This window comes from Venturia canescens, chromosome 6 (genome assembly GCF_019457755.1).
Source record: "Venturia canescens isolate UGA chromosome 6, ASM1945775v1, whole genome shotgun sequence".
In the NCBI taxonomy this organism is placed as follows: Eukaryota; Metazoa; Arthropoda; class Insecta; order Hymenoptera; family Ichneumonidae; genus Venturia; species Venturia canescens.
The window spans coordinates 2280806-2296750 of record NC_057426.1 but is presented as its reverse complement, the minus strand read 5'-3'; the positions used below and the strand labels follow the sequence as shown (position 1 = coordinate 2296750).

At 43.6% G+C, this 15945-nt stretch overlaps 1 protein-coding gene across 2 annotated transcripts in view; it reads left to right on the top strand.

Annotated features, from left to right (window-relative positions):
• The first annotated feature begins 4821 nt into the window (after positions 1–4821).
• Positions 4822–15945, top strand: part of LOC122412175 (protein groucho-like) — a 64716-nt gene continuing 53592 nt past the window's right edge. Inside the window, exon 1 of one of the 2 annotated variants that reach the window (XM_043421539.1) lies at positions 4822–5723. In XM_043421539.1, the coding sequence (XP_043277474.1) occupies positions 5577–5723 (147 nt within the window). In that variant the 5' untranslated portion in view covers positions 4822–5576. Of the gene's footprint in view, positions 5724–12979; positions 14336–15945 lie in introns of those variants that run through there. The other variant, XM_043421540.1, reaches the window with a different exon arrangement.

The window sequence follows — 15945 nt, the reverse complement described above, 5'->3', positions numbered from 1 at the left end:
AAGTTAACAACCTTTATCAGAAATTAAAAAAAAAATTTATTAAAATATAATTAAAATATATTAACAGTAAAATATTAGAACGCCACAAATAATGAATTGGATGATGGTAATTATTTTACGGTTCGGTGCATATGCCGTTCGGTTCGGTTCATTGATAGAATTATGGCAATCGGTCGATGAATATTTTCTGTGGGATTTTAGATAATTCGTTCGGTCTGTGTTTACATTTCGCACATTTACGGTTGGTCGTGTTTGGACTCTGGCCGGAGAATTCGCTTTTCGCTTCGTAGCACAGTAGCCGTAGTGGAGTGGGGATAGAGCGCTCGGCTAGCCAAAGGCAGTGGGGGGGGGGGGGGGGGGGGGACACCGGGCGGGGAGCCTGAGACGGGAGAGAACGCATGTAACGTGTTTCGCTTCACTCACCGCCCAGCGGGCGTGGGGTAAACGCAGAGCGGGAGTGTCGATACGGTTTGTTGACGCTAACCATTAACGATTGTAAATTGCAGTGAATTGAGAAAACGGGGCACAAAATATGACATGCGGAATCCTATTTTATTCTCCATGACTAAAATGTTCTTATTCTACGATTTAATTTTTTTCAATCAATCTAATAGATGTCATGTCATAAATATGGCGTTGTAGTTGAGTTAATATTTTTTTTTCGACAAAAGTGGAAACCTGGAAAACGTACCTTACCAACGGAAGTTAAGTAGCTACGTAATATGATAAAAACTCAGTAAAAATGTTACGTGGTAGTTGGGTGATTAAAATTGAATTTTATTTTTTATAACGAGTTTTTACTTTTAGTGGAGTCAGACTGAGGTGTTATTTGATTATGGTAGAAATATTGTGAGACTTGATTTTTTGGGTAGAAATGAATTTCGGTAGGGATGTAAGTCTGCCTAAATTATATTTAGAAGTTTTTTCTTTTTAATGAACTTTTGTCTATTAGTTAGCTACTTCTTGGGTCGATAACTTATCTATTGATATTTTCCAAATATGGGCAGACGTTTTATAGGTACCTTAATGAGCCAACGGTCGTTATCCGGTCCCCAAAGGACTGAGTTTCCATGATCGAAAATCAGTCTGTCAGAACTTTTTTTTTATTGTGAGTTTTTTTAGCTTCAGGTCCTTCAGGTTCAAAACCATTTTCGAAGGTTATGTTACCAACCGAGAAAATTGATGAAATTTAGTTCACTGATATGCCGGAGCGTGCCGCTCCCCACATGTTTGCTCATCAGTCTGACAGGTTTGCTTTTGTGTAGGCAAATTTTAACCAAGTCAAAGAAAACAGATACTCGACACGATTAGTAGAACGTATTGAAAATAAACGGGAAATACTTTTTTTTTCGACTAAAGCATGAAAATAATAAGTGAATTGATGGAAGAAAACACGCTGCTAACGAAAATCTACGGCAAAATTAATTTTGACACAACCGAGATGCCAGTTGCTTCGGACACGACTGGTCAATTCGAAATCGCAAGACATTCGTTAGAAAGAGAAAAAAAAACGGAAATGCGCTTATACGCGGTAGTATTAATTGGCCGGACGTTAAGGAACGGTCAGAGGGGAATAAAATTGGGAATGGTGATAATACCGGGTTGGTTGCTCCCTAGACCAACGAGGGAACAACTTGTGCGAAAAGAGACTAGATGGCGCGGTTACAAGGAGTGTGCGGTGCCGGGTAAAGGGGGAGTGTAAAGAGAGACTGCGAAGTTCGTAGCACGGAAACGTTCGTTTCGTGCATGATCTTTTTATTGCGGCTAAGATATATATATATGTATGCATATTACACGCGTTTTTTGTCTCTGTTTTTGAGGAAGAATATTATCTATCGTACTCTGTCGGTTGCCGCGACCCGAAGAGTCTCGTCGGGCCTCCTACCGCGGTCGTTTCGCTCCGCGTTCCGCGCCAGGGGTGCGCAACGAAGAAATCTCTATAGATATACATGTGCTAGGTATTTGTAAACATATATCTATCTATATTTCTGTACATAAAGCATAATAAAGGTCGAGCTCGAGTCCGCGCGGACCGAACAACGTCGAGCGATCGTTCGTCTTTTTCCTCGCGTTTCTTCGGGCCTGATTGGCTCCGGCGTAGCCTGAAAATCTCGACTATTGGACTTTTTCAATGTTCATGTACGCCCTCTGTAGTGAGGTGTAGGCGTGACGGAAATTTTTACATGCTCGCGTTGGTCGACGCGTCGAATGCGACTTCCTCATAGGCTGTTACTTTTTCTCTTTCTCGTCGTGTTTTTTAGCGCACGAGGAAATACGTCGAGGCTATAACTTTATAGTACGTGGCTCAGCGGAGCAGTCCGCGCGGACTACTTCGATCAAAAGAGAGAGGGAAAAGAGCGCGTCGCGGCAACGGGCGGGGGAGACGAGGGGAAGAGAGAAGAAAGAGCTCGAGGTTAAGATGCCTCGGCAATCAAGTAGAACCTTCGGGCAAGCAGGGGCGGTTATGGGTGGTTACGAACCAACGCGGGAGGGATATATTCGTGAAGGGTGCGAGAAGCACGAGTGCTGTAACGCTACGAAGAGAAGGAGAGAGCGCGAGGCAAAATGAAACTTGGAAAAAACGAGCGAGAGAAAAGAATGAGAGAAAAACACAAAAAGAAAGAAAGAAAATAAGAGGGTAACGTGAAAAGGGAGCGTGAGAGAGAGAAAACAGAGCAGTGGAGCGCAACAAGAATAGTAGGACGAAGCAAACCGAGAGAAGGCGAAGGCGGCCATATTTAGAGAAGGAAATCAGTGAAGAGCATTCGTGTTTCGAAGCTTCGTTCCATCGAATATCCTCTTTCCCTTCTCTCCACCCCCTTCGTCGCTCGGCACTGCAACCCTCGCCGGGGACCTTCTCGCTCCTTCTCTCTTCCATTCCTATCTCATCGGCTGTTTTTGTGTATTTTAACGTACAGGGAGATACAGAAATTGAGCTAGCCATGTTTCGAGAAACGCTTACACGAAAGAAAACAAAAAAACACTGCGATCAGCTTCGCTGAAGAGGTTATGTTACTCAAATTATTCGAAAACTTTTCAAATCTCTGCTCCGCCATCATCTAATACATGGAAAATAGAGATTTCATCTGTGATGCCTAAAGTTCTGAAAAATCAACAAGTTTTCTGTACAGAGGGTTCCAAATAATTGAGTTTGAATATGCTCGTACTCTCAATGAGCATGAAGAAAGGGAAAAAAAAACATGTGAATTGTGAGACACCGAAATTTCTTCACATTTCGTGTTTTGCCTGAGGAATATCGAGTGAAATAAATTTTACATGCAATAAAAAGTTTCCGGTGGTAAAATCCTTTCAAAAGCGTTCGAATCTTCTAACACCGATCGATAAAAACATAAAATTTTTGTACCGGCTACAATTCGATTTCGAAATCTCATGTTTAGCACTGGTAAAAATTCATGAAACAATTTCATTTGAAAGTATTGAAAATTAGTTTTCAATATTTTCACAGCATCAAATGTCCCGATATCAGATTTATTAAATACAGAAAAAAAATGGATGAAAACGAGAATAATGGAGGACAGAAAAAAAAAATAGGAGAAAAATCTATCGAGTGTGCCCAACACGTGCAAAAGGAAATATTTCTGAACGCGTATGGAAGGAATATCAGTAATTTTGATATGGAACTCTTGAGACTGTTTAGCCGGAACGATGTATGGGATGACGTGTGCTCGGCGTATTTTTCGCTCTCGTCTGAAACTCGAGAGGGCGCACATCTCTGACATATTCGAGGATTGAGGTTAAAAGAGGGGTTATGTTGGAACTAGGAAATTTTCGCATATCGAAGAGCCAACCTCGAACGTCGAAACGTTCATTCCCTGCTTCCCTGCTAGTTTTCCATCCATTTTTCGTCCCTTTCACCGTGTTCTTTTAAATTTTGTTTCTCTCGAGTTTGACTTCCTTTTCTAGTAGAAAGCATCATATCCGTAGGCTCGCAGCGTGCGTACCGAATTAATGAGTGTGTTGCACATATAGCGCCAGGTGTATTCTCGGAGGGATTTCTTTTCACCTTTTCCTCGCATTTGCAAAAGCTTTTTTTCTTCGCATCATTCATTTATTTGATTTTCAAACATACACATAATAAGAAAAAAAATATAGAAAGGTAGAAATCCAAGTATTTCGTCTTGTGCAGTATATCGGCGTGCGTTTAAAAGTGTAGGATTCTCTGTTCTGTGTGCATACGTACATGTGTATACGAAAAAGTCCGGCTCGCTATATCTTCAGAAGCTCGGATTAATCTTATAATCCTCAAACTTATATCATGTTGAATTAAATGACATCTCGCAGCGAGTCCGCGATACTACAAGATATTTACAGCTGTGTTAAATCAATGCTTACAATATTCATTTTCGCGAGAATTCTCTCCTACGTATATATAGATATAAATAATCGTGTTGGTATGTACGATCGCCGGTCTCGGTTGAATTGTTGTTTCTTGAGCCGAGTAGCCGCCGCGCGGCAACGACACCGTACGACACAAGTTTTCGCAACGCGGTACAACATAAATATACCTATGTATACAGAGTGGCCTAAAAGTTGTCCTCCAAATCGGGAGGATTCATTAATCTTGAAATTTCTGAGGGAAATGTCGAGAGATAATTTCATCTGCGAATAACGGTTGATGAGATATCGATGAAATTGTGATCGCGAATCGCGGAATGAGGTTAGGTTAGCGTCAGTAGAACGGACGCGCTTGCGCAGTGCGCAGTTGGTATGTTTCCCAAGAACGCTCGCGCTCCTAGGGATAAATCTTGTTGACAAGTTTTTGTCTTGGAAGAGTGGGGCTAAAGAACACCTGCGGTTCGAAAAAATGATTCGGGAAGTTCGCACACTCGGGTCGAGATAGTTTATCGGTGTAATCGTCGTTAGTTTTTCCGAGTGAGAAAAGCAAATTCTCCCGCGACGAGACACACGCTTCTCGATGGATTTCGTAGCTTCGCCAGTTCACATACAATTCGTACGGAAATACCCATACCAAGGAATAATCGGCCACCGCTCGCAATCCAAATAGTAGCATTATTTTGTGTGGAAGGGAAGAAGACAGGTTATGAATAACGCCGATTCGATTTGGACATCGATAAATCACGTCAGCAAGAAAATACGAAAAATCGAACTTTGAGACTCGAAGATTTAGAATCGGGCTTTCTCGACCCTTGACGAATTCAGTATGGAACGACGCCGAATCTCGATTGGGAATTATTACGATCCGATATGCCAGTGTCGAGTTAAAAACAATGTTGGTACTGCTGTACGATTCAGCGAGTTTTTTATAGTGCACACGAGAAAATCATGGGGATGATAAATCGGTGATTTCTCCATAAATACGGATATCACAGAGCTGCAGTTTCATATTTCCAGTTCGAACGAAAAATAACGAATCCCTCGAACTTGTGTGAAAAGTGTTTTAGCGGTACTAGCTTATGTAAAAAAATGAAAAGTGAGTGAGAGAGATAAATAGAGAGACATCGTTCGAGTTTGTGTACCGCTCTCACCAGCAACGATTGATGCTCGTGGCAATCGGCAGTCGAGCACTTGGCAAGAATGATGCAATTAACCAATAAATGCATTTTGCAACGAGCGAGAAATGTACGCTTGTTACGAAGCTGACCAGCGGAAAACGGCAGAGAGAGAGAGAGAGAGACACGTTCGTGAATCCTAACCAAAGGCGCATGCAGCGAATCCCACACACTGCGAATATCAATTCTCACGTATGTATACAAATTTATTTCGGCCCATAACATGAAGTAACGGCCTATTAAGCGATCGTACGAAAAAAAATCAGTTGGACGCACAATCTCATTAAACACTCGACAAATTGTCTCAATTTTATTTTTATTTTACAATTTTCACTTAATTCATTCGACTCTCCGAACAACGACGGATTCACGGATAATTTGCCGGAAGAAGAAATAAAGTTTTGCAACAATGGAAAGTAGGTTTTCGTAAAAATTACGAGAAGTTAAAATTAAGAATTGATCAGTGTAACGGTTTGAAATATTCGGATAAAGCCAGGTACGTACGAGCGTGCCTGAAACGGCTCGTGACTCGCTCGATCCTCCTTCGCGCGTCTAAACTCGGCGAGCAGTCTCCGGACGGGCGTCAGTCAGCCATCGTCGTATTCCTCGCCGCGTGTCTATCGTTCTCAGCTCCGTCGTAACGTCCTCTCCATATATACACATATTTAATTGAATATGCGTGGAGATTTGAAGGCATTATATTCGAATAGAAGAGAGAATAAATATTCCGAGAATAATACTGCGGGGTCGATGGCTCGGTAATCAGAGCGAGCGACTCGCTCCCGAAATAATCGGGCCTGGAGCAATAATTCAAAGAAAAATCCCTCGATCTTCGTGAATTTTTTTCCGATCGACAATTTTCAATTGTGCGATTAATTTGTTGCTATGAAAATTCAATTTTCAGCTGTTGCGCACAGTTTCTCGAGTCTTCTCTCGTCTCCGGCGACTCTGAGTGCAATAGAAAAAAATAACGTTAGGAAAACGCGTGGGGAAATGGCAGTGGAAAAGGGAGAGAAAATATCGCCCCGAAAAGTGAAGCTGCCTCGTTCGGGTCGCGAGTAAGCGAATAAATTCGTTGATTCGACGATGTTTGTTAATTCGACGCCGGATTCTTGGATTCCACTTCGGTCTTTATCTCGCTTCTCCGTAATAGCGCCGCGCATACAAATTCCGAAATACAAGCTCCTCGCATACACGGAGGCTTAAGCGCGCGTATAAATATGGTGCTATCTCTCGTTTCTCGAGTCTTCCGGCGACTCACTCGTTCGTCCTTTACTCGCGGAATGTCGCCTCGGCTTTATGTATACCGATGTCGAATAAAATACGTTACGAAAAAAAAGAAGAAAGACGAGGAATTAAGAGAAGCACAAAATGGAACGTAAGGGAATAAAAAATAGGAAAAATACATAAATAAGAAGGGACCGGTAAAACTATTCGGTAGACGCGATTAAAAATAAGTGTGTCGAGCCATCGCTCGATTATTCCAGCAACATAAATCCGTTATTACGCGCGCGCTTGTAAGCATTTTGTAGACCTTCGAAAATAACACTTGTCAGGATTTCCTCGAACCTGGCGGCGTCGCGATTAATTACAGCGTCCCTTGAAAATACGAGCCAGCTAATCAAATTCGTTCCTCGGAATTGACACGCGAGAATGCACGAGCCGTGTGTACTTTTTCCCGCAGCCGCGTCGTGCGGCTATAAATTTATCAAGTTTCGATGCCCGATTCCGCGTCGCGTCTCCGGACAGTCGAGCAGGCCTCGAAGGAGTGCGAGCGCATTTATGTATTGTTTTGACAAAATATTCAATTATTCTCCCGCAAGCTTTGTCGCGGGCGAACTCGTGCCTGGGCACGGAAGCGCCTGTACACATTTTCCATTAAACTCACGCTCGTGAATTCACATGTTTTTCAAATATTCAAAATAAAATACGGACATTTCGAAAAACCATTAATTCCCGAGACCCCGAAGGATCATATTTATTTTCCATCGATTTATAAAAATACTATATGAAACTAACAACGCGGACCAATAAAAATATGAATAATTTACGAACTCGAGTATTACGAGCGCCCGAAATATGAACGACTTGGAACGACGTCGATTTTTCTACCCCATGAAAATAGCATGCCGCATCAATATCGCATCTGTTTTTAATCCTTAGTGTGCACACCTTCGCAGCGCGACATTTCGTGCACAGGGGTCACTTTGAGCCCGCAGGTCATTTTTGACATCGAATATCTCGGTAACCATGCGCTTTTCGGAATAAAAAGTTAAGTCACTTTTCGCAGTGAATTCATCCAGCTTTGAGCCTGCAAAGTCGGATTTCCAAAAAAATCTTTTTTCATCGTTCGAAAGCGTGCTCAAAGTTGATGCTGCGCGTAAAAAGCACTTTTCCCCTTAAATCTCTCGCAAAAAATTAAATTTTGAGTTTTGAAAAAAATCCTTGCACAGCTTTACAGACAAGGCTCCATGCTTTAAGGGAAAAATAGTCCACTTAGCAACCCTTCCAAAATGTGTATTTATTTTGTAGTACGAAGTGGCTATGCTCCCTACTTTTAAACAGGGGATAACGATATCTTAATATTGGGAATTTTACTTACGAGATGCTCACCTGTAATTGCCATTCATGTGAGAAAAAAATGTTGGGGTCAGCCTGACCCCAGAAGCACGCTAAGGGTTCAACGGGAATACTCGAAAACGAGGGGGGAAGGAGAAAGATAAAAAAAATACGACCAACAGTTGGACAATTATTTGAACAATAATGATAAAATGAAGGAATAATGATAATGACAATAATGGCATGCTTATAGACCGCGCAGTAGTCGCGATGGTCTCTGACGCCCAGCTATAGACAAGTGGTTACGTATATAAATGTGAAAATTGCTGAACCGCATGGTGTAATGCTTCTGTATGCGCCGGGCGCGCAGACGTGATTAAATGCCATATAAAATAACGTTGCGATAATAATGCTCGCACGGGTCTCTCTCCGTGTGGGTTAAATAGATATACACACGTGTAGGATGATGTGCCGAGCGGATTAGGGAGCTCCTCGTGCATGCATGCGTTCATGCACACGCCGTGCTTCCGTGCGGCTTACGGCATGTACCTGAAGCTAGCAATTAACGACTGTATGCGGAGAAATCCGTTGTATTGTACGCATACTATAACGCCACGAGCGAGCACGCTAAAGGGAAGGAGTGGGGGGGGGGAAGAGAGAAAGAGAGAGAGAGAGATCTTGTAATAAGCGAAGCTCGGAAATCGCATGGGAAAACTCGGAAATCATGATAATTAGGCTCGTTTGGAGTTTCTGTATAAGCGCGCGCGCGCGCGCGCGCGCTTCGGAAACTCAGCGAAATCGGACGAATAATGAACTGATGGAAAATTAATCGCGGCGCGGTGAGCCCCAGCGTCTTTGGCGGGCACGGGCCTGACGGTTGGGGGAACAGCGAATTCGTCGTGGGGGGAAGGATCCGCGATTTTACAACTTTTTTATTCACGCCGGGGATCCTTAAGCGGGCGACAACTGTCGCGGTGCTTCGCTGTAATTCCTTGGAACGATTTTTCTTTTCACGGCTCGATCAATGATCTTGAGAATACGAGTTTATGGGGAAAGATTGAGGACACCGATTCGCGAGCGATCCGCGATCTCTCTGTCAGATTTTTTCGAATAAGACCGTTGGCGAGAATCCTGCCGACCGCTAGCAGTCTCGGGCTCGAAATGCTTCGCTAAAAAGCCAGTTAGAAACGACCTTGAAACTGCCGCGGCTAAAGAGCCCGGTTTATTGTGTTTCTCGGTACTCCTCGCGAGCTCCTTTGGAATTACCGAAATTCGTAGACCGAGAGCTGACGACCGAGATGGCCGGGTTACTTTATCGTCCTTCAAACTCGAATATCAACAAGCCTGGAGGCTCCGTACGGAAAAACCGTCGACCCGGCTCGGCGCACCTGCTCGATTCAGGTGTAATTCGGCGGGGAAAAAAATGTAAAAGTATCATCATTTATTTTTATTGGAAACAACTGTTTATCTATGTGCGCGATGCGCCCAAAAAAATGATCATTTTTAGATAAAAGTCCCTCGTTTTATTTTCTAATGAGAATTTATGTATTGCGGAATATCTGTAAAAACAAACCAGCCGAAAACAGTGCTCGGGAGATATTGAAAAAATGGACTCAAAGTGCACCGTTTTGTACGAGATCGCGTTGAGGGGAATGAAAATATGTGCAGGGCACAGCGCACACCGAAAAATGACGCTCAACTGAAGCAAATGGCGACGCGCATTACTTGATTTTTCACGACTATGTCGAGTGAGACGATTTTCCAAGGAGGGTGGATCACGAAATGAAAATCAGAATTTGATCAAATTTCGTGATAACATTCTTTGGCATCAAGTATGAAAATACAATTTTTTTCAAATTTTTTTACCACATGGTTATCTAAAAATAAAGTGGAAAAATCTAAAAAAATTTCTATTCTCTTATATATTTTTAAAGAATACATTTACCAAATTTTATGAAATTCTTAATATTTTTAACACGGTTTAGCATGCCAACATTGTATGATAGCGATCCACCCCCCTTAAATGAAAAACTTCTGTCGTTCGTTCGATCGGAATTTTGATAATTAATCTGACGATCGATCATTCCTGTTCCGTTATTAATTCTTGGAAAACCCCATCGTCCGATAAGTAATGTTTCATTTCGAGGTTAAATATGTCCCGTCGTTCGAACGGTAACGACTCGAAGATGGAGAAAAAATGGGGGAAGATAGAGGCATGAACGACTGTGTTCGATGTGTGTACACCGAATTGCCAGCCGGAAGCGGATTCTCTTGTTTCCCTTATCGATCTTGCGCCATCGTCTGAGAATTATTTACTTTTTTTCGTCCCCTCTTCCTCGGTTACGCGCCATCGAGATGATAACCGGTAAATGATTTGACGCCGAAAAAACAATCAAACGCACTCCTCGTATTATTCTATTTTTAGTGAAAATAAATTTTCCCACGAGCCCAATCGTTTGGCTAATTCAACTTACATTCCACTCAATTATATTACACTTTTTGTTGCCCTCCTTATAGTTGGTTATTCGGTTAAAACACGAACACTGTACATACTATTGTTTCATTGCCGGGACTGCATTTTTTAAAACACATTTCCATCGATTTTCGAACGTTTTTTGGCATATCAATATTTCGGTTGGTCGCCCGAAAATTAATTAGACAGATGTCAAAATAAAATTTTTTGTTCACACGAGAGGTAGAAACAAGGAGATTCGACATGAAAGTCTCCGTATAAAAGACGCCAATGGAAGCAAACAGAGGGCCACCGATATATATCTAAATATATACACACACGCATAATCTTCGTGTACGTGTAAAAGTACGAGTATCGAGTTTATCGAGAGGTTGTTCGTCGTGTTCACTCACTTGGGTGACCACTAGAGATTTCTCACAAATGTATAGTCATAGAGGTACGTCTTGTCGCCTGTATCTCGTCGATGGCGGAACGAAGCAGCATTCTCGTCTATCCGATCGTCAATTTATTCTTTTTTTGTTGTCTCTCTTTCTTTTTTTTTTTTTTTTAAATGTTTTTTCTCTCTCACCGAATTAAATTTTTCGTTTGTCGTCGAAGAACGTACGTGTCGATAAACGACGCGTTTTTTGACGATTGGATTTCGGCTCTTTATGAATACGACCGAGAATTCGATGATTTTTTTCCAAGATCGTTAACGCGAGAGTTTAATTTGTAAAAAAATGAGCTGGTCCGATTGAGCAAACGGTGGTATTTGACGTCAAGAGGAAAGACGAAAATTTCGTACTGTTTTCAACCGCCGAGCATATTTTTTTGATGAAACTTTTGTTCGATGATCGGCAGAGGGATTTTTCGTGAACGGAGTCGACGACCAACGCGAGGGAAAAAAGAGCGCTTTGATTTTTTCACGATAGGTAACGCCACTGCGTTGGCAAGCGGTATTGATCCATTTTCAAATGGTTACGAGATAAAAACGTTTACAAAAATCGGTAACACATTGCTCTCGGGTACCTCCAGGCTTCCTCCCTCCCCTCGCTGTGCAAACATTTGATTCGTCGTTGAAACTTTGTCTAGCTCTTGTGAAAGTCAAACAAAAAAGTGTTTGTCGCTCGGCTCGCTCCGAAGCGTCATATCTGACGGGGAAGAAAAAAATATGGGCGCCATTTGATCTTTCAATAATCCCCTTGTCAACCCGAAAATGCAAGCAACTTCTCACGCACGCAGCCTCAGACGTAATAGTAGAAATGACGATAGTGATTTTGAGGTTAGCCGAAGGGGGGCACATTTCTCGGAGCCCTGTTTCGAGGAAAAAACACTCCCTCTGGACGAAAAAATGTTGAGCGCAGCTATGCTACTGTGAATTTCGAGAATGTACGCGCGAATGAGGAAAAAAATATGAGCCATTTCGAATGTCGGTAAATAAATGAATATTGTGAAGCAAACAATTGCTCCTGAACAAAGTCACACTCTCTGGACGGAGCTCCGTACGGGAGCAGCGAAAAGTTTCGGGTGGCGACTTTTGGCAGGGAGCGAAACTCGAGTGAGTGTCGAAGAGGCCCAAGAAGAGACGAACGAGAACCGAGAACAAAAGCGTGGTTGGTGCGCGCGGCTAAAGTGCGAGATAGAAACGCGCGCGGCTTCGGAATGTAGGCGTCGAGACTCGTCGTCAAAATGAGCCAAAGAGAGAGAGAGAGAGAGAGAGAGAGAGAGAGAGAGTGAAAAAGATAGTCGAGCGACAGAGCGGAGGGGCGACGGGGCGGGGGGGGGGGGGGGAATAAAAAGAGGTTAGAGCGTGTACATGGTATGTGTGGCGGTTGGAGTTGATGGCAGTAGCGACGCCGTGCCCGTATCTCGAAAAGAAGAGAATAAACGTTACAAGAGTGCTCGTATGTGTGAGGAGGCGAAAGAAGAGAGGGGGAAGTATACGAGCTCTCGGAAGAGCGTATTCACGAGTGCAGCGCGAGAGAAGGTTGAAAAAATTTGTCGTTGGAGCAACAGGGACAGAGTTTTTCGGTTGCGAGAACGCCCGAGAGAGAGGAAGCCCTGTTTGTGTGCGCGTTTGCTCGTGCGCACGAGGCGGACGAGCGACGAGAACAAGTGGAGAAGAGCGAGAGAAAAAGAGGAACGGAGCTTGTATAATTCCACGTGTATAAGAGAGAATGCGCTATCCGCGGTTATTTCTCTCCCACCCGGCTCTATTTCCCCTTTTCCCCCTCACCGAGAAAGAGACGCGTACGACACATGTGAGGACAAAGGATGGAGGAAATAACGAGTCAGGTAGAACGGAGAGGACGCCATATGAAATCCACGTGCTAACGTTTCCCGGCGCAACGTGCCGCGCAGTAGGGGAAAAGCCGCTCAACGGCGGCGGGGGGAGGAAGGTTCGCTTCCCCGCCACTGGGCGCTGCGGCTGCGCACCCGTTTAGTTTATGCCCGACCGTTGCGGAGGGTCGATCATTCACGCCGGTTCTTACCTAACACGCTTCGTTGTATCTTCAACGTTTTCGAGTATAAATTGTGTACGCCAACAAATGGAATTATCAATTTAAAACCAGTGTATCACGTGTGTGTGTGTGTGTGAGTTCAATGTTTGTGTGTGTGGATTATAAATACGAGATATCCATCGGTAAATAAGAGAAAATAGGAGAAACACGAAAAAAGTTGGGGAATAAATACTAGTGCACACTTGCTGGAATACGCGTATCTGTTCGTACTTTCAGGAGCGTTCGAAATACCCCGTGAAAGTTGAAAATACGATTTTATTATGCTCATTCCTCCGCGATATCAGTCTTCATTAAACTTATCTCGATATCCAGAGACTCGATAGAGTCACGGTCAAAATTAACCTCGACGTTGTTTTTCTCAAAATTTCATATCGAGCGCAAACATTTATTCATTTGTACTCAAATACCCTAGAAAATTGTGTCATTTTTGTTCCTCATTTTTATTTTACGACACACATAAGTGCTATGACGCGAAACACGAGAGTATCGTTTCACGTTATCGGGAGCCAATGCTCCGTCAGATAAATTGCCTGTTTTTTCTCCGCTTAAAAATTCGGAGTGTGCGTCATTAAAAGTGAACACGTGTCTTCTTTATTCGACGGAGAAGTTTTGGTAGTTTTAATTACGAGATTAAGCTCACTCTCACACTCCCCCTTCCCCTGCCTCGTTCGAGTGAAGTGTGAACAAGTTTGGAGTATAAAAGTGTTGCTCCGTTTATTCCGAGGTTTTTTTTCTCGTATGTGGTGTGTACATTGTGAATTATAACACCGGGCATTGCGACTCGCGGGTCCTCAGTGGCCCGAGGGCCAAAGGGAGGCTCTCAGTGCTAGTGCGCGTGTGAGTGCGCTTTCCGCCAGGCATTTTTCCCTCGTTTTTAACACGAACGGAAGAAAAAAAGTATTGGTGATCGTCGTTCGCAGTCAAAACGTCGGCGGCGTCCAGTCGCCGGCGAGCGTCGTGATTTTTTGAAATTCTCTTCGTCGCCGGGCCAGTCCTCCGCTGCTACGGTTCTTTCTCTCCTCTCCGTGTGCTTTCTCGAGGGCGTCTACGCCGGAACTGAAGCTAACCTTCGGGTTTTCGCCGCTGCAGCACCACTAGCCAACGTGGCAAATAGACCGAGAGCCACACACACACCGCGAGAGAGACAGATCGCCCCGCTCCAGCAACGAGCGAGACAGATATATAATATTATTTAGAAGTGGGGAAGGATGTACCCAAGCGCCGGCATTAACGCGGCAGCTGTCGCCGCGGCAGCTGCTGCTCGACACCCGGTAAGTGTTTCGACGATATCCTTTCTTCTCGCTCCCTCCTTTCTCCCACCGTCTTCTTCTCCCTCTTGTGTCTATTTAAGAGAAATAACAACTTGAAAATTAAATAGTATGTTTACACGAACCTTTCGCTTCTCCCGAAGACTTCTCTCCGTTTACGATTATTTTTTTCTTCTCCACAACGTTGCCGAGCCGCCTTCGAATGCCCTTTTTTTCTCACGTACCGAGTTCGTCGACAGTGAAATTTGCAAAAGCTCACTTTTCTCTTTGGTCCCTCCAAAATTCTTTTCCGCTTACGAAACCTCGTCTCTATTAGAAAAATTTATGAGAAAAATATTTTTTCCAACCGAGCCCGGTTGAGCGAAACTTTTTGTGCTTGGCGCGGCTCGACAGCTTTTTTCCTTTCCTTCTCCCCAATAAAACTGGTCAGCGCGTTTGCGCCGATGTCGAGTATTCGACCGAGACATCAATTTGTAAAGGACAATATGTGCGAGCCCGTCTAAAATAAATATAAACCGACGGAACTACGCTCGACAATTTGGAACACTCTCTTGCCTCATTTTTCGTTTCATATTTTTTCCTCGGCGGTGGCTCATTACGGCTCAAGATAAATGCGACCAAATGAACCGTGTTACAGGCATTTGCGAAATCACCTCCAAAAAAATCCATATTTATGTAAACACACATTCTTGTCTTCGCCGGTATCTCCGCTTCGAGAACCTCGAGCTCTTTCTTATCTCTTCGTTCCTTTTTTCCTCTCTCTTTCTCCCTCTTGTTATTCCAACGAACAGTGCGTTATGCATATCTCGTGGAATGGACGGATATGCGGGTCAAGCGATGAATAATTCGTATTGATAGTATCGAGTCTCTTTAACGAGTACTTCGAAGGCCTTGTCTCCTTTATGGCTTTCTCTCTCTCTCTCTCTCTCTCTCTCTCTCTCTCTCTCTCTCTCTCTCTCTCTCTCTCTGACGCGCACCTTTTTTTATTCATTTTATTCATGATTTTTCGCTCCTCGAGATGGCGAATATAAAGATACGGCTTAGCAGTGCATTATCGCGTTGAGAATTTTTCAAGATGTCGCAAGCCTGATATTTCATTGAAGGAAGACGTACGCGCAGTAGAAATATGACGAATAATGGCGAATAGTTGGAACTAATTGTCACTACGTGACGCTGCGAATAATCAGGCTTATCGAAGCGACGAAAAAGAGCTGCCGGAAAGCGCGTCTTTCATCGCGGGTTTATCCTATTTTTTGACACTCAAAATTGCCAATGGTTTTTACCGTTTCAACGCGTTACGGCAAAGCCATATTTTAAGGAGGGACTGTCGCATTATTTGTCACTGTTTACAACAATAGATCGCGCTTGAATGAACATTAATGGCAATATTAATTGAGAGCGAAGGTTGGAGCATGATGAAGGAAGGTGGCTTCATAACGGTACGAGCGAGAGGCGCCCCGGAGAGTGCGTCTTCCTTCGGTGGGAAGAGTTTGCGCGAGCCCACGGACTCGGAAACTTGATGACTGCTCGGATGATGACTCTTCTCGAGTCTCCCTCTCGCGGTTCATGCTTTTTCCCACCGTACGTTTTTTCCGTTTTCTTTTCCCATTGTT